This window comes from Cherax quadricarinatus, chromosome 67, assembly GCF_038502225.1.
Source record: "Cherax quadricarinatus isolate ZL_2023a chromosome 67, ASM3850222v1, whole genome shotgun sequence".
NCBI classification, from domain to species: Eukaryota; Metazoa; Arthropoda; class Malacostraca; order Decapoda; family Parastacidae; genus Cherax; species Cherax quadricarinatus.
In genome coordinates, this window is record NC_091358.1 from 5055130 (window position 1) to 5074596 (window position 19467).

General features: G+C 41.1%; 1 protein-coding gene across 1 annotated transcript in view; it reads right to left on the reverse strand.

The window, feature by feature from the left end:
• The window catches only part of HUWE1 (HECT, UBA and WWE domain containing E3 ubiquitin protein ligase 1), a gene marked incomplete in the record, with an annotated part of 207021 nt that overhangs the window by 126180 nt on the left and 61374 nt on the right, over positions 1–19467 (reverse strand). The window contains 4 exon segments of the mRNA XM_070099348.1: positions 4699–4840; positions 7129–7326; positions 14163–14296; positions 14865–15088. Coding sequence (XP_069955449.1) covers positions 4699–4840; positions 7129–7326; positions 14163–14296; positions 14865–15088 — 698 coding nt within the window.

The window sequence follows — 19467 nt, forward strand, 5'->3', positions numbered from 1 at the left end:
ATTAATTGCTTCACTCATTCACTGCAAAATATACACACTGCACACTGACTGCAAGCATGACATTGCCTCTCCTCTCATAGATTCAATAAAAACATTAAAAAAAAAATGGCAATATTAGTGTATAGCTTTTATTGCAGCCTGTAATTGTTTTACATGATGGTAGGATTGCTGGTGTCCTTTTTTCTGTCTCATGAACATGCAAGATTTCAGGTACGTCTTGCTACTTCTACTTACACTTAGGTCACACTACACATACATGTACAAGCACATATATACACACCCCTCTGGGTTTTCTTCTATTTTCTTTCTAGTTCTTATTCTTGTTTATTTCCTCTTATCTCCATGGGGAAGTGGAACAGAATTCTTCCTCCATAAGCCATGCGTGTTGTAAGAGGCAACTAAAATGCCGGGAGCAAGGGGCTAGTAACCTCTTCTCCTGTATATATTACTAAATGTAAAAGGAGAAACTTTCGTTTTTCCTTTTGGGCCACCCCGCCTCGGTGGGATACGGCCGGTGTGTTGAAAGAAAGAAAGAAAAGCTTTTATTGCAGGGGTTGAAGAGCTGTATAGCCCTAGGGCCAAACAAACTACTGCCAGTAATGGAACAACAGCCTGTCACATCTTTCCGACATTGCCAGCAGCCCCCAAAGAAAATATACAAGGGCCAAGAAAAGAGTGAGCAATAAATGATAAGCACATGTGCACACACAAATGTTACTCAGTGCTTCTAGTCTTAGGGTATCTGGGGATTTTTTTCTACTGTGGAAAATGAGTAGTTCTGGGTAAACTTGCATCCAGTATGTGATTAAGATATCCCTCATACAGCTAATGTAAAAAAATGGGGAAAAAGTAAACAGAAAATTAAAAAATTAAAGAAAACACCTTATGCGAGGTCTATTTTGGAAGTAAACTTAATACAAGTGAAAAATATTTGTTACAATTGTGGTAACACACAGTGTATGCGATGTGCAATTAAATCACTCCAATACAATTAATGTCACAAAGAAAGTAGGAAGAGATTGAGAACAAGACAGATTCTTAAGCCTTCAGCCAGTGCCAGAAACAAGTAATATGTGCTGGGAGACAGCAAATCCCAAGGATACCTAATGACGAATTAAGGTTTGCAGTTTGTGGTGTCCATGGGAGAGTTTCATACTGCACATGAAAATGTTAAGTTTCCCGGGGGTTAAAGAGTACTGACATTACTTAATATAGTTGATGAGTGATGAATATAATTATTATAGCAAGTCTGAACAAATGAAGAATGGATATAAATGAAAACTGCTGCATTAGTGAAACACTGTAAAGCAAGGTCTGCTTGTGTTTCAGTGTTGTGAGGGGAAGCTATTTTTCAAGAGTAAAAGTTTACAAACTGTAAAATATATGGATCTGCAAAGGTAAGTAATGAAAACTCTAGTGACAAAGGAGGAGAAGAAGAAAAATACACCCAGGTGAAGGAGTGCACCAGTTTTTAATATAACAGATATCACTAGCATTAGTTTCTGTCTTTTAGAGAGCAGATATATGAGGTACATTCCTGAATATTGCTCATTACTTGGATGTTCAGAATATGGAATCCATCCCCCCCCCCCCACAAAACATCCATATAATAATCTAAGATGCATTCTCAAGCCATAATATTCTCTCTGCTTTATTTTAGCAAAGAAATAAATACAACAACAATGTACAGCACCTTATGAGATCCCTCCCTCTTCCCTTCCCTCCCTTGCTCTCCCCCTCCCTTCCTGTTTTCACATTCACCATCTCAATCACTCACCCTTTCTTCAATCACATTTGACAACACTGTACACATGCTTTCCACTCCTTTTCACTTCAATACTGTTTTGGTTAAAATAAATATATGGCGAGAGAAATGCGAAAAGTGTAGGTATGGGAAAACAATATCCCTCCCTATCATTGTATCTGACAACATTTTTTGCTTGTGCTCTCCATCCTCACTTGATATATAGTATGGGAAGGTTGTGTTGAAGGATGTGAGGCTGGACTGCAGTGTGGGACGAAGGGTGTGGTGTGAGCCAAGCCATTCCACCCAACTCTCCAACTTGTACTGGAAGACACAGCCAAGTTGCCGCTGAACAGACTAACATACTACTAATATTAATTCTACAATTCTTAACCTATCTCTACCAATCAAATACAATTTTTTTTTTTTTTTTATCACACTGGCCGATTCCCACCAAGGCAGGGTGGCCCGAAAAAGAAAAACTTTCACCATCATTCACTCCATCACTGTCTTGCCAGAAGGGTGCTTTACACTACAGTTTTTAAACTGCAACATTAACACCCCTCCTTCAGAGTGCAGGCACTGCACTTCTCATCTCCAGGACTCAAGTCCGGCCTGCTGGTTTCCCTGAATCCCTTCATAAATGTTACTTTGCTCACACTCCAACAGCACGTCAAGTATTAAAAACCATTTGTCTCCATTCACTCCTATCAAACACGCTCACGCATGCCTGCTGGAAGTCCAAGCCCCTCGCACACAAAACCTCCTTTACCACCTCCCTCCAACCTTTCCTAGGCCGACCCCTACCCCGCCTTCCTTCCACTACAGACTGATACACTCTTGAAGTCATTCTGTTTCGCTCCATTCTCTCTACATGTCCGAACCACCTCAACAACCCTTCCTCAGCCCTGTGGACAACAGTTTTGGTAATCCCGCACCTCCTCCTAACTTCCAAACTACGAATTCTCTGCATTATATTCACACCACACATTGCCCTCAGACATGACATCTCCACTGCCTCCAGCCTTCTCTTCGCTGCAACGTTCATCACCCATGCTTCACACCCACATACAAGTCTTCACAAAATGATACACAAAATGTGAGTACATCTGATGGAAAGAAAACAAAAAAACCACAACTAAAAATCTGTTTGAACATTTAATTCGCATTCATCTGAAATTGACTGGTTCCTAAGTGTCTTGCTCATAATGGCAGTTTTTCATAACTCTGGTATTTGTAATTCTGAGCCCTAGTGTGTGGGGCTGCATATACACTGTTTGCCACATCAGCTGTTTCAAACCAAGGTATAGTGACCCCCCAGAGAAAAAACACAAATTATCATTCATTCAATAGATGTCTTGCCAGGAGTGCACAGACATCAGTAGTGTATTGCAATCAATGGACCCAAAACATGGGGTATCACACCAAAATAAGCCGAGATCTATTATAAAATTTTAAAATACTAAAAACCACTGAATGACAATTTCAGTAATATTTATGTTGCTGTACAAATTTAGAGAATTCTGTGTTAAAATAATTTCTAATGCTATACCTTACAAGATATAACATGGCTCAATAACATCCCTCACAAACTCAAATCCGTAATTAAATACCTGTTACAAGTAAGCTGTCTAGGCTGAATTTCATTGTTCAACTGTATTTTAACTCCCAAAATCTATGTAATGCAAATCTACTGGTTAATGGTAATTCCATTACTGATTTTTTTCTAACACCACTCTTGATCACTAGCGCACTCAGCTCACACACTGAGGTCCGGAGTTCGAATCTTCTGTACAGCTGGATAACATTAGGACGCGTTTCCATAAGACACCTACTATCCCTGTTCACCCATCAGTATAAAATGAGTACCTGGATGTTAGTCGACTGGTGTGGATTGCATCCTGTGACAAAACTAACTTAATTTGCCCGAAATGCTGTGGATAACAACAGCTTTCTATATAGTAGTAGGTCAGTGATGTCAGTCTAGGCCCGTATATCTTGTACATGCACTTGTAGAAATAAAGATACATTATATTGTAGACGAGATGCCAGAAATGCAAATACTATACAATTCAAACACTTCGAACTACAACATCCCTCTATACCATTACTCAACGAATATCACACTACAAACATACTACAGTATTGTATTACCTTACTAACATTAGTATTTTTTTTTTTCTAGAGGTTATTTGCTTTAGTTTTGCTTCTAAAAGCTATTCATCATATGCTGAACAAAATATACCCTTACCCAAGCAATTTGTGCAAATTCTTAGAAAATGTACTGTATCTATTATTAGTAGCAGTTTTTTAATGTAGTGACTGTTTCCACCAAAGAGGGAACCCATAGAAAATTACTCCACTAAACCACACTTTCCCATCTTGACTTACACCTTACTTAATGCAGCTTCCTCCCTTCATTCCACATAGCCAAACATTTAATTCTTTTATTCCTTGAATAATGAAATTTTTAACAAAATATTCTAATGTTCTCTTATTCTCAGCATAAAATTCACATTTCACACTGACACCAATTACAGCATTTCTATTGCCTCTGTCTTGTTTCAAAAACATTCAAAGATCATGCTTCATGCAAACAATCAGTGGCACTGTGATACATTATTATTAAGATTGACTCTGAAGCATTTTCACTTTCTATAACAGAATACTGTTGTATACCAACAATCCCATTGAAAATAATTTCTGACCAAGAAAATACAGAGAACATTCACTGCCTGCATATATTTACACTTACACACTACTGAAAGAACCTTCAAGCTCTCAGATTTCACTCCTTGACATACACAATAGAAAGGCAAGTTACAAAACTCCATGAATTAATAATACTTACAATAGAGCTCACATTCGACACACACATACATAACATTAAAGGTAAAAAATATATATATATCAAATACATGATACTGCAATATACATGGTTAAAAACCACACACCTCCATCTTCCTCCTCCTCCTCCTCTTCTACTTCTTCATCATTGTCTTCATCATTGTCTTCATCCTCTTCCCTTTCTTCAGAAGAGTCAGACGAAGAATCTTCCTGTTCTTCATTCCCACCATCTTCTCCTTCATCCAGGAACTAAAACAGAAAAAAAAAAACATCAGATTAACCTTCACCCCTTGTAATACTATTAATAATAATTGTAATAAATACAGCCTCTCCTCACTGAACGACGGAGTTCTGTTCCTAAGACCACGTTGGTAAATGAATTCGTCACTAAGTGAGGAGCATACTATAATGGTAGTGGGTTTGTGTTAACCATCTTTGATATTGTCTTAATGTCACCTTTGCACTATTTATAACATTTCTGGTATATTTGTAAATGCTTTTACAGTAACGTACTGTATACATTGTATTGTAATAATCAGAATAAAGGAAATCATCTCTAATATACACTATTTAGGTATGCATACTGGTTAGAGAGCTCATCGCAAGTCCGAGTCATTGGTAAACGAGTACGTCGCTAAGTGAGAAGAGGCTGTAATTATCTTGGGAACTGCTCACATAGAAAAGTAATAAAGATAGTTCTTTTCTTTTTTTTAAACATGCTGGTCATTTCCCACTGAGGCAGGGTGACCCAAAAAAATAAAAACACTTTCACCATCATTCACACAATCACTGTCTTTACAGACACACACAGATATGACAGCCAATATCCCAAACCCCTCCTTTAAAGTGCAGGCAATGTACTTCAAACTTCCAGGACTAAAGTCCAGCCAACTGGTTTCCCTGAATACCTTCACAAAATATTACCCTGCACACACTCCTACATCTTGTCAGGTCCCAAAAACCATTTGTCTCTATTCACTCTTATTTAACCCTTTCAGGGTCCAGAGGCCAAATTTCAAAGTGCACACCAGTGTCCAAGAATTTTCAAAAAATAATTTTTATATTTTTTCTTATGAAATGGTAGGGAATCTTTTTCTGAAGGTAATAAAACAAAAAGTACGAAATTTGATGGAAAATTTACGAAATTATGCTCTCACGAATTTTGATGCGTAAGCAATATTTACGCATCGGTGAGTTTGCCGAATTTGACCCCCATTTTAGGCCAATTACCTTATTCCAGCCGACCAAATTCTTAGCTATTTCACTAGTATTGCTTCCATTCTATCGATTGAGCACAAGAAATTGCCAACTCAACTGTTTCAACTATAAAATAAAGTGACTGGAAATTGGTAATTTGGCCAATTTAGTGCAAAGTTCAAAATACTACAATTTCAAAATAGGGTCCAGAATAAACAATGCAGGCATTCCTGGCACTAAACTAACATTTCCTCTGTTCATTAGTTATGTTTTCATGCTTTACAAATGAATTCCATTTTGATTTTTAATTCACAATGAATTTTTATTCAAACCAAAAAATAGAAGATTTACTGTTATGCAATATTGTAATAATTGTATAAATAATACCAGTACATTTGTGAACATATATTAGACCCACTAGCTGGCATGTATTAGAAGTGTGAGGTCATTTGTTTACTCTTGAACATCGGCAAATATTTAACATTTCCGCTACTTTGAGCTCAGTTTCAAGCCATTTTTCAGTACTAAAGCCAATCAAAATCATCTATTTCTGTAATATATCTTCCATTCAATCAAATGAGACCAAGAAATTGCAAATACAACTATGAAAAACATACAAAAAAACAGTGCAAAGTTGCCGTTTTAATTGAAAATTACGGTCTCAGTTTTTTTTTCCTATTATGCACTGTGTGCTGCAGGATTTGTTTTACGTGGTGTGCACATACCATATAGATGTATTCTCTCATATCTAGGCCCAGCTTATCAGAGTGAGCTGAGCTCATGGCGTAGATCTACGGTTTGGACCCTCAACATAAAGCCGTAGATCTACGGCTTAACATGCTCACACGTGCCTGCTGCATGTCTAAGCCCTTTGCACAGAAAACCTCTTTTACCCCCTCCCTCCAGAGAAGCTGGGTGCAAGAGGAGTCTGGTCAGCAGCACACCTGTATTCCACCTAGGTAGAAACAAACTGCAGTACATCTCTCATGCTTCAGCTACCACCACTAAGAGGTGCTTTGTCCTCCAATGTGGGGAAAGCCACTAATGAGTCCACTGCACTTCCCAGTTGTAACAGCAGTAATCACCAGTTTTTTGACCACCATCAAGAACTTTATTGAAAAGGTTACCACCACAGACCAGGCCGCAGGGGCGTTGACTCTTAAAACTCCCTCCAGGTATGCACCCACAGATTCCAGCACAGAAGCCTAGCTGTCTCTACTGTATAATTTATATTATGGATTATTGTGCACCACTGATGTTTAAAACCCTAACTACTGCACTAAGAATCTATTGTAAAGGCTCAGTCCAAGTACAAAAAAAATGTCGCTAATAGTGCTAACCTGGCTCTCTGAGTGCGTAACCATGCGGGAGTCATGCAAGGTGTCATCAGTGTCCATGGGAGCATCATGGTCAATGACATAAGTAACAGTGGCTGTAACAGTGTCACGGTGAGGCTGTGCTCTACCACCACCATCTTCCAAGAGGTGGTCTAATATCTCTTCAAGTCCTGCCTCATCACCCTCGACTAGAGTACCATCCTGAGAAAAAATTAATATATATTAATAATGAAGCTCAATACCAACCACAGATTTTCCATATGCAACAAAAGAATTATGCACGTTCTGCAAATACTCAAGAATCTTTCTTATATACACACCCAGTATAATAAGCCAATGTACTAATCATTCCAAAATTATCTTTTGCCCGTTGTCAGCACATCTTAATCCCAAACATTTCCACTACTTCACACTCACTCACCCTATCTACTGCCTCACTGATGTACTCCCTATCTGCCACTGCAATGTTTTTCCTGCTAATAAAGCCTATACCTTCCTATCCCAAGAATGATATCTTCTCTTTTATAACAGCCATTCACATTTAACAAAACTCTTCAAATATCTTCTTTCCTATACTGTCACCTCCCCATCTAACTTTTTTCACTTTTAACTGGGAATTCCATTTGGTTCCCAAATTCTGGGATTCCCTGCAACTGCTAGGGAGGAGTGAAATTAGATCTAGGATTGGATGAGATTGTTCCAAAGGAAGCTCTCCTTATTCCTCTCCAAGATTGTCTTATTTTCAGTAAAATATTGAAAATACCTAGCCATTCTCTCATTTGCTTTCGCTTGCCACATTTTTTCTTCACGTGCCCTGTAACACTTGTATTTTCACTAGTAATTCTACCAAACTTTCCCTAGCTACTATTTCACCAATCTAACTTCCTATACATAAAATCTGCTACCTCCTTTATTACATTATCACTCTTTAGCTTGCCTTTCTTCCAACAGGTCCTCATACCTTTCACTAACCATCCCCTTCTTTAAGTCATTTACTTTATTTTATGCCATCACAATATTCTTGTATGCCCCATTCCTATTAATTTAGTTACCCCTATAGTGAGATTTGGCATAGATACTTTAAAGCACATATAGTTTGTCCAGATGTCTTCCCTTCAGTTTTTCTACCAAGACAGAAACAGTTCTCTTTGCAAATCTCAAATCTGTGTGCATGTATATATACATATGTATTCTTCTTCTTCTTCTTCTTTCAACACACTGGCCATATCCCACCGAAGCAGGGTGCCTCAAAAAGAAAAACAAGTTTCTCTCTATAAATTTAGTTATGTGTACCGAAGAAGGGGTTACTAGCACCTTGCTCCCGGCATTTTTGTTGCCTCTTACGACATGCATGGCTTTTTTTTTTTTTTTTAACAAGTCGGCCATCTCCCACCGAGGCAGGGTGACCCAAAAAAAGAAAGAAAATCCCCAAAAAGAAAATACTTTCATCATCATTCAACACTTTCACCTCACTCACACAATCACTGTTTTTGCAGAGGTGCTCAGAACACAACAGCTTAGAAGCATATACCTATAAAGATACACAAACATATCCCTCCAAACTGCTAATATCCCAAACCCCTCCTTTAGCGTGCAGGCATTGTACTTCCCATTTCCGGCTATATAAAAATAACCGGTTTCCCTGAATCCCTTCACTAAATATTACCTTGCTCACACTCCAACAGATCGTCAGGTCCCAAATATCATTCGTCTCCATTCACTCATATCTAACATGCTCACGCACGCTTGCTGGAAGTCCAAGCCCCTCACCAACAAAACCCCCTTTACCCCCTCCCTCCAACCTTTTCAAGGATGACCCCTACCCCGCCTTCCTTCCCCTACAGATTTATACGCTATCCATGTCATTCTACTTTGATCCATTCTCTCTAAATGACCAAACCACCTCAACAACCCCTCTTCAGCCTTCTGATTAATACTTTTATTAACTCCACACCTTCACCTAATTTCTACACTCCAAATTTTCTGCATAATATTTACACCACACACTACCCTTAGACAGGACATCTCCACTGCTGCATTCACAACCCAAGCTTCACACCCATATAAGAGTGTTGGTACTACTATACTTTCATACATTCCCTTCTTTGCTTCCATAGATAACGTTTTTTGTCTCCACATATACCTCAACGCACCACTTGCCTTTTTTCCCCTCATCAATTCTATGATTAACCTAATCCTTCATAAATCCATCCGCCGACACGTCAACTCCCAAATATCTGAAAACATTCACTTCTTCCATACTCTTTTCTTTCTTTCTTTCAACACACTGGCCGTATCCCACCGAGGCGGGGTGGCCCAAAAGGAAAAACGAAAGTTTCTCCTTTTACATTTAGCAATACAGTGGACCCCCGCATACCGGACGCCTTGCATAACGGACAATCCGCATACCGGACGCTTCGATCGCTAAAATTTTGCCTCGCATACCGCCCAAAAACCTGCTCAGCGCCCTTCGTCCGAGACGCGTCCAATGTGCGGCCTGAGCCAGCCTCATATGTTCCGCTGGTGGCATTGTTTACCAGCCAGCCTCCGCGGTAACATTCAAGCATACAATCGGAATATTTCGTATTATTACAGTGTTTTCGGTGCTTTATCTGGAAAATAAGTGACCATGGGCCCCAAGAAAGCTTCTAGTTCCAACCCTACAGCAATAAGGGTTAGAATTCCAATAGAGATGAAGAAAGAGATCATTGATAAGTATGAAAGTGGAGTGCGTATCACCGACCTGGTCAGGTTGTACAAGAAACCCAAATCAACCATCTCTACTATTGTGGGCAATAGAAAGGCAATCAAGGAAGCTGTTCTTGCCAAAGGTTTAACTGTCTTTTCGAAACAGAGATCGCAAGTGATGGAAGATGTTGAGAGACTCTTATTGGTGTGGATAAATGAAAAACAGCTAGCAGGAGATAGCGTTTCTCAAGCGATCATAAGCGAAAAGGCTAGGAAGTTGCATGAGGATTTAATTAAAAAAAGGCCTGCAACTAGTGATGATGTGAGTGAATTTAAGGCCAGCAAAGGTTGGTTTGAGAGATTTAAGAAGCGTAGTGGCATACATAGTGTGATAAGGCATGGTGAGGCTGCCAGTTCGGACCACAAAGTGGCTGAAAAATATGTGCAGGAATTCAAGGAGTGCATAGAAACTGAAGGACTGAAACCTGAACAAGTGTTTAATTGTGATGAAACAGGCCTGTTTTGGAAGAAAATGCCAAGCAGGACCTACATTACTCAGGAGGAAAAGGCACTCCCAGGACATAAGCCTATGAAAGACAGGCTTACTTTGTTGATGTGTTCCAATGCTACTGGTGATTGCAAAGTGAAGCCTTTATTAGTGTATCACTCTGAAACTCCCAGACCTTTCAGGCAAAAGAATGTCCTCAAGGAAAATTTGTGTGTGCTGTGGAGGGCAAACAGTAAGGCATGGGTCACTAGGGACTTTTTCTATGACTGGTTACACCATGCATTTGCCCCCAATGTGAAAGATTACCTAACTGAAAAGAAATTACAACTTAAGTGCCTCCTGGTGTTAGACAATGCCCCTGGTCATCCTACAGACGTGGCAGAGCGACTTTATGGGGACATGAAATTCATTAACATCAAGTTTTTGCCTCCTAATACCACTCCTCTCCTGCAGCCCATGGACCAGCAGGTTATTGCAAACTTCAAAAAACTGTACACAAAAGCTCTGTTTGAAAGGTGCTTTGTAGTGACCTCAGAAACTCAACTGACTCTAAGAGAGTTTTGGAGAGATCACTTTAATATCCTCAATTGTATAAACCTTATAGGTAAGGCTTGGGAGGGAGTGACTAAGAAGACCTTGAACTCTGCTTGGAAGAAACTGTGGCCAGAATGTGTAGACAAAAGGGATTTTGAAGGGTTTGAGGCTAACCCTGAGAGGAGTATGCCAGTTGAGGAATCAATTGTGGCATTGGGGAAGTCCTTGGGGTTGGAGGTTAGTGGGGAGGATGTGGAAGAGTTGGTGGAGGACGACAATGAACTAACCACTGATGAGCTGATAGATCAACTTCAAGAGCAAGAGGCCAGACCTGAGGAAACTGGTTCAAAGGAGGGGAGAGAGAAATTGAAGGAATTGCCTACTACAAAGATTAAGGAAATGTGTGCAAAATGGCTTGAAGTGCAAACCTTTTTTGATGAAAATCACCCTCACACAGCTATTGCAAGCCGTGTTGGCAACCTGTACACTGACAATGTTGTGAAACACTTTAGGGAAGTCATAAAGGAACGAGAGGTACAGGCCACTATGGACAGATATGTTGTGCGAAAGAAGTCCAGTGACTCTGAAGCTGGTCCTAGTGGCATTAAAAGAAGAAGGGAAGTAACCCCAGAAAAGGACTCGACACCAAGTCTTAATGGAAGGGGATTCCGCTTCTAAACACTAACACTCTCTCTCCCCTCCTCCCATCCCATCAATCATCACCAGATCTTCAATAAAAGTAAGTGTCATGTAATTGTGCATGCCTTTTTCAGTTTGTGTGTATTAAAATTAACATTTCATGTAGTAAAAAATTTTTTTTTCATACTTTTGGGTGTCTTGCACGGATTAATTTGATTTCCATTATTTCTTATGGGGAAAATTCATTCGCATACCGAACATTTCGCATAACAGCCAGCCCTCTTGCACGGATTAAGGTCGCTATGCGGGGGTCCACTGTATATACAGGAGAAGAGGTTACTAGCCCCTTGCTCCCGGCATTTTAGTCGCCTCTTACAACACGCATGGCTTACGGAAGAAGAATTCTGTTCCACTTCCCCATGGAGAAAAGAGGAAATAAACAAGAATAAGAACTAGAAAGAAAATAGAAGAAAACCCAGAGGGGTGTGCATATATATGCTTGTACATGTATGTGTAGTGTGACCTAAGTGTAAGTAGAAGTAGCAAGATGTACCTGAAATCTTGCATGTTAATGAGACAGAAAAAAAGACACCAGCAATCCTACCATCATGTAAAACAATTACAGGCTTTCGTTTTACACTCACTTGGCAGGACGGTAGTACCTCCCTGGGCGGTTGCTGTCTACCAACCTACTACCTAGGTTTCATGCATTTATTAAACAAAAATACCAACCACTCCAACACTATCCCCCCCTGCTTTTAACATTTTTAACATTTCATGGCTTACAGAGGAAGAATTCTGTCCCACTTCCCCATGGAGATAATGGGAAATAGACAGGAACCAGTAAGAAAAGAGAAGAAAACCCAGAGGGGTGTGTATATATATGCTTGTACATGCATGTGTAGTGTAAGTATAAGTAGCAAGACGTACCTGAAATCTTGCATGTTTATAATATAGACAAAAAAAAGACACCAGCAATCCTACCATGTAAAACAATTACAGGGGCTTCTGTTTTATACTCACTTGGCAGGATGGTAGTGCCTCCCCGGATGGTTCCTGTCTACCAACCTACTACCTAAGATATATACATATATCCCCATCCTCTTCAAATATTCATTGCCTATTATTAGGGGGTATGCCAAGTCTGATTAATCCCCCCCCCACAAACAGGCCATATCTCACTAAGGCAGGGTGACCTGTAATTTTAACAGGTCACCCTGTAAGAGGCGACTAAAATGCTCCCAGCACATTAGTCTCCTCTTATGACACGCATGGCTTATGGAGGAAAATTTTTTTCCACTTCCCCAGGGAGTGATGGTTTATTTAACACGTCGGATGTTTTCCACCGAGGCAGGGTGACCCAAAAAGAAAGAAAAACCCCAAAACAAAAAAAAAACTTTCATCACTCATACAAAATCACTTGTCTTTGTAGAGGTGCTCAGAAATGACAGCTTAGACGGTATTAATGGTATTGTTATTAGCCTAAAATCAAGTATCGGTATAGGGGAAAAAATGCCATCATCCCATCCCTACAGTTATTACCCACCTTTCTTCTAAACAATATAATTAAAGATCTTCCACTGTCTTCTAGTTCTACCATTCCCTTTATAACAGTACTTACCACTTCAGCACAAAGGTTCCCCAAAATAATTCTCACTTGCTTCAAAAGTTCCTGTCCAGCTTCTATCATACAAAGGGGGTCCTCTCTGTGTCATAGCTTAGTACCACTGGTCAGATGGGGTGTCACATTCAGGACCTCCCACTGTAAATTTCATGGTTCTGGCAAACATCAGTTTGGTCTGGCACAGGATGATGGGGAAGGTAATCCTCACATAGGGATGATCTGTGGCCACCTTGGCTGAATCATGTGCTGCCTCATTTTCCCCAGATACTAGTACGAGGGATCCAGTTTAACATCTCTCATACCCTGAGCCTCCAGAGCTGTCATTATGCTCAGGATCATCAAGATGGGCATTGTCCCATGGTTGAGAGTGAGAAAAGGGCATGGATTGCAGAGGTGCATTCGAAATGATTGACAGGACAAGTCATTCTCCAGTTATGGCATGGATTCTAACAATTCCATTCTCTTTTTACTGTTTTAATACAAGAAATTTGTCTGCATGCTAACAAAACTTAATGTGTACTATCTAGGTCCTAAGATGTATCAGCCATTAAATACTAAAGCTGTTCAGAAGAGGCAAACTGAAGTTTATTTAAAGTGAAATAAAAATTTCACACTATTTTACACATACAATGGTCAAATCTGCATCTATACATTTGAATTTCATTCAAATTAAGAGGCATATTCTTTGAATGTTTGAAGCTTTGCCACTGGTGAGTTTTAAATTTATCCAAGTCATTTCAGGATGCTGGGAATGGCTTCAACATTTTGGGTCATAGGGCATGTGAATATGCCAGTTGTTCCAAGAATTTAGTCCTCAATATTGTGCAGAAGCATTTAAAATTTGAAACTGATGAGACGAGGCCTTCTGGAGTTACAAGTGAAGTAAATCGAAAGGGGAGGGGGAGGGGGAGTTAGGAAACCTTTTCAAGGTCCCCCTTCGGAGATACCTAATGAAGTGACATTCCATTTTTCAGACAAATTCAGTAAAGACCCCTCAAAGAATGTTTAGACTTCAGTACCTCTCACAAGGTGCCTCACACTAACCTCATTTGGATGGGCATCTGATGTTGGCTCAAGACTCTCTCCTGCCCCAGATATATCATGTTCTGTATTTTCTGTATCCTCTATATTATCATCTCCTTGAGCACGAGTAGCTTCACTGTTAGTGGTTCCTGTCCCTGTAAAAAATATAAATAAAAAGCAAAGTAATTATTCAACTTAAATTTCAGCATTACAGCATGTGCTTTATTCTTGCCAACCAGTTTAAATTCAATTCTTCCCTTGACAGGGAACTAGTGCAGGTCATTCAAGTACATCTAGATTCAATATGCATCCCTTATCATCCTAACTCTCAAACAGATTTCCTTGTCTACTTTGATAACCCAGAGAATCTTATACCATGACCATGTTCCCTCAGTCTTCTCCCTAGCAAAATAAGCTTTAATGGCTCAGCCTGTATTAAATCAAACAGAGGAAAAAAAAGTTCACATCACTGATTGAAAAACTGTCTTTATGGTAAACCATGGACATCATAATTCCACTGATTTACTAGATTGTTTTTCCCTACCCAAGCTTCAGTGTCCAGGCACTGTACTTACCACTACTAGAACTGAATTCAAGCTTCTTGTTTATCAAGTACTGTATTTTCCTAACATTTCAGTAAAAGATCATGTGCCCTCCTAGGTTCCCTGGTTATGGGGAACTGTTCATGGCCTACCATAATTAAGTACAATGAATTTTACTTGCCAGCTGGTTGTTGTGAATCCTCATTTTGTGTATTTTTTTTCTTCGATGATGACGTGGGTACAAATGATGGTAAATTGACAATGCGTGATACCAGCTCAAGAGGCTTGAGGGCAGCATTGATAGTGGCAGCCATGTTAGGTGATGACAAGTCCAGACTGTGAGGAATACGTGCAAGGTCTGTCACTAACCCCTTGCGTACCATCACTCTGATCATGTTGTTCATCCTGTAAAGTTAAGAACAAAAAAATCGAAATATATATACAAAAACCAGTCTCTGTATATAACTTTTAATATATATTTTTTCCCCCCAACACGTCGGTCGTTTCCCACCAAGGCAGGGTGACCCAAAAAGAAAAAATCCCCAAAAAGAAAATACTTTCATCATTCAACACTTTCAAATCACTCGTACATAATCACAGTCTCTGCAGAGGCGCTCAGACATGACAGTTTAAAAGTCAACCTCCAAATTGCCAATATCCCAAACCACTCCATTAAGGTGCAGGCATTGTACTTACCATTTCCAGTATTCAAATCCAGCTAACCGGTTTTCATGAATCCCTTCACAAAATATTACCTTGCTCACACTCCAACAGTTCATCAGACCCCAAAAACCATTCATTTCCATTTACTCCTATCTAACACGCTCAAACATGCTTGCTGCGAGTCCAAGCCCCTCACCCACAAAACCTCCTTTCCCCCCACCCTCCAACTTTTTCGAGGACAACCCCTACCCCGCCTTCCTCCCCTACAGATTTATACACTCTCCAAGTCATTCTACTTTGATCCATCCTCTCTAAATGAAGATTGAGAGACTTATGCAACATATGGGAATCTTTATTTAGGAAATGTTCCACCACACAGTGGCTTCATCAGTCCAATACAAAGCAGAAAGGTGTAAGGAGAGGAGGAGTGTGAGGTAATCAGTCCCTCATCCTGGAGTTAATGTGTTCAGTCCATCAATCTTGTAGAATGTACAGCATAGGGCCATAGACATGGCTTATATACTATAGTCAGGTGAGGCGAAGCAGGAGGTGGCGGGGTCATAGTGGTAGCATCCACTAGTCGAAGTAGGTCTTCGTCCAAAGGTTGGAGAAGTTTGAAGAATTCTTTGTGTCAAGATCCCATGATGATGCAGTGTATGACAGTTGTGATGAATGGTTTAGAAAACCAGTTTTCAAAACCATTCATCACAACTCCCTAAATGACCAAACCACCTCAACAATCCCTCTTCAGTCCTCTAATACTTTTAGTAACTCCACACCTTTTCCAAATTTCCTAATTTCTCTGCATAATATTTACACCACACATTGCCCTTAGACAGGACATCTCCACTGCCTCCAACCACCTCCTGGCTGCAGCATTTGAAACCCAAGCTTCACACCCATATAAGAATGTTGGTACCACTATACTTCCATACATTCCCTTCTTTGCCTCCATGGATAATGCTTTTTGTCTCCATAGATAACCTTAATGCACCACTCATCTTTTTTCTTTCATCAATTTTATGGCTAACCTCATTCTTCATAAACCCATCTGCTGACAAGTCAACTCTCAAATATCTGAACACATTCATTTCTTCCATACTCCCTCTCTCCAATGTGAAACCCAATTTTTCTTTATCTAAATCGTTTGATACCCTCATCACCTTACTCTCATCAATGTTCACTTTCGACTTTCTACCTTTACACACCCTCCCAAACTTGTCAGCTAACCTTTGCAACTTTTCTTTAGAATCTCCCATTAGCACAGTATCATCAGAAAAAAGTAACTGTCAACTCTCATTTTGTATTTGATTCCCCATAATTTAATCACACCCCTCTCCCCAACACCCTAGCATTTACTTCTTTTACAACCCCATCTATAAATATATTAAACAACCATGGTGACATTACACATCCGTCTAAGACCTACTTTTACTGGGAAGTAATCTCCCTCTCTCCTACAAACCCTAACCAGAGCCTCACTATCCTCATAGAAACTTTACAGCATTTAGTAACTTACTACCTATTCCATACACTTGCAACATCTGCCACATTGCTCCCCTATCCACTATCATATGCCTTTTCTAAATCTATAAATGCAATGAAAACTTCCCTACCTTTATCTAAATACTGTTCACAGATATGCTTCAATGTAAACACTTAATCTACACATCCTCTACCCACTCCAAAGCCTCCTTACTCATCTGCAATCCTACTCTCTGTCTTACCTCTAATTCTTTCAATGATAACCCTACCGTACACTTTACTTGGTATACTCAGTAAACCTTTTTTTTTTCAACAAGTCGGCCGTATCCCACCGAGGCAGGGTGACCCAAAAAAGAAAGAAAATCCCCAAAAAAGAAAATACTTTCATCATCATTCAACACTTTCACCTCACTCACACAATCCCTGTTCTTACAGAGGTGCTCAGAATGCAACAGTTTAGAAGCATATACAGTTGACCCTCAACTAACGGCGGCATTAAGTAACAGCAATTTCGTCTAATGGCGCTTTTTGCCTTAACCAACGGCGAAAAACTTAACCAACGACGTTCGTGCAGAACATGTCCTGAGCGGGCCCAGCCACTCCAAGACTCGGTGTGCCATTGTTTACAAGCTGTTGCGGTCGGTTTCCATGTGTGCCTCCCATACATTTTGGATTGTTCCAGTTTCTAGTGCTTGTAACTGCTAAATAAGTCACCATGAGCCCCAAGAAAGCTTCTAGAGCCAGCCCTTTGGTAAAGGATGTGAGAAACATAATAGAATTTAAGAAAAAGTTTGTAGAAAAATATGAAAGTGGTGGTGGTAGAGGGTGGTACTGGTTGTGATGGTGGTAGAGGGTGGTACTGGTTGTGATGGTGGTAGAGGGTGGTACTGGTTGTGATGGTGGTAGAGGGTGGTACTGGTTGTGATGGTGGTAGAGGGTGGTACTGGTTGTGATGGTGGTAGAGGGTGGTACTGGTTGTGATGGTGGTAGAGGGTGGTACTGGTTGTGATGGTAGAGGGTGGTACTGGTTGTGATGGTGGTAGAGGGTGGTACTGGTTGTGATGGTGGTAGAGGGTGGTACTGGTTGTGATGGTAGAGGGTGGTACTGGTTGTGATGGTGGTAGAGGGTGGTACTGGTTGTGATGGTGGTAGAGGGTGGTACTGGTTGTGATGGTGGAAGAGGGTGGTACTGGTTGTGATGGTGGTAGAGGGTGGTACTGGTTGTGATGGTTGTAGAGGGTGGTACTGGTTGTGATGGTGGTAGAGGGTGGTACTGGTTGTGATGGTGGTAGAGGGTGGTACTGGTTGTGATGGTGGAAGAGGGTGGTACTGGTTGTGATGGTGGTAGAGGGTGGTACTGGTTGTGATGGTGGAAGAGGGTGGTACGGGTTGTGATGGTGGAAGAGGGTGGTACTGGTTGTGATGGTGGTAGAGGGTGGTACTGGTTGTGATGGTAGTAGAGGGTGGTACTGGTTGTGATGGTGGTAGAGGGTGGTACTGGTTGTGATGGTGGTAGAGGGTGGTACTGGTTGTGATGGTGGTAGAGGGTGGTACTGGTTGTGATGGTAGTAGAGGGTGGTACTGGTTGTGATGGTGGTAGAGGGTGGTAGTGATTGTGGTAGAGAGTGGTACTGGTTGTGATGGTGGAAGAGGGTGGTACTGGTTGTGATGGTTGTAGAGGGTGGTACTGGTTGTGATGGTGGTAGAGGGTGGTACTGTTTGTGATTGTGGTAGAGGGTGGTACTGGTTGTGATGGTGGTAGAGGGTGGTACTGGTTGTGATGGTGGTAGAGGGTGGTACTGGTTGTGATGGTGGTAGAGGGTGGTACTGGTTGTGATGGTGGTAGAGGGTGGTACTGGTTGTGATGGTAGTAGAGGGTGGTACTGGTTGTGATGGTAGTAGAGGGTGGTACCAGTTGTGATGGTAGTAGAGGGTGGTACTGGTTGTGATGGTAGTAGAGGGTGGTACTGGTTGTGATGGTAGTAGAGGGTGGTACTGGTTGTGATGGTAGTAGAGGGTGGTACTGCTTGTGATGGTGGTAGAGGGTGGTACTGGTTGTGATGGTGGTAGAGGGTGGTACTGGTTGTGATGGTGGTAGAGGGTGGTACTGGTTGTGATGGTGGTAGAGGGTGGTACTGGTTGTGATGGTGGTAGAGGGTGGTACTGGTTGTGATGGTGGTAGAGGGTGGTACTGGTTGTGATGGTAGTAGAGGGTGGTACTGGTTGTGATGGTAGTAGAGGGTGGTACTGGTTGTGATGGTAGTAGAGGGTGGTACTGGTTGTGATGGTAGTAGAGGGTGGTACTGGTTGTGATGGTGGTAGAGGGTGGTAGTGATGGTGGTAGAGGGTGGTAGTGATGGTGGTAGAGGGTGGTAGTGATGGTGGTAGAGGGTGGTAGTGATGGTGGTAGAGGGTGGTAGTGATGGTGGTAGAGGGTGGTAGTGATGGTGGTAGAGGGTGGCAGTGATGGTGGTAGAGGGTGGCAGTGATGGTGGCAGAGGGTGGCAGTGATGGTGGTAGAGGGTGGTAGTGATGGTGGTAGAGGGTGGTAGTGATGGTGGTAGAGGGTGGCAGTGATTGTGGTAGAGGGTGGTAGTGATGGTGGTAGAGGGTGGTAGTGATGGTGGTAGAGGGTG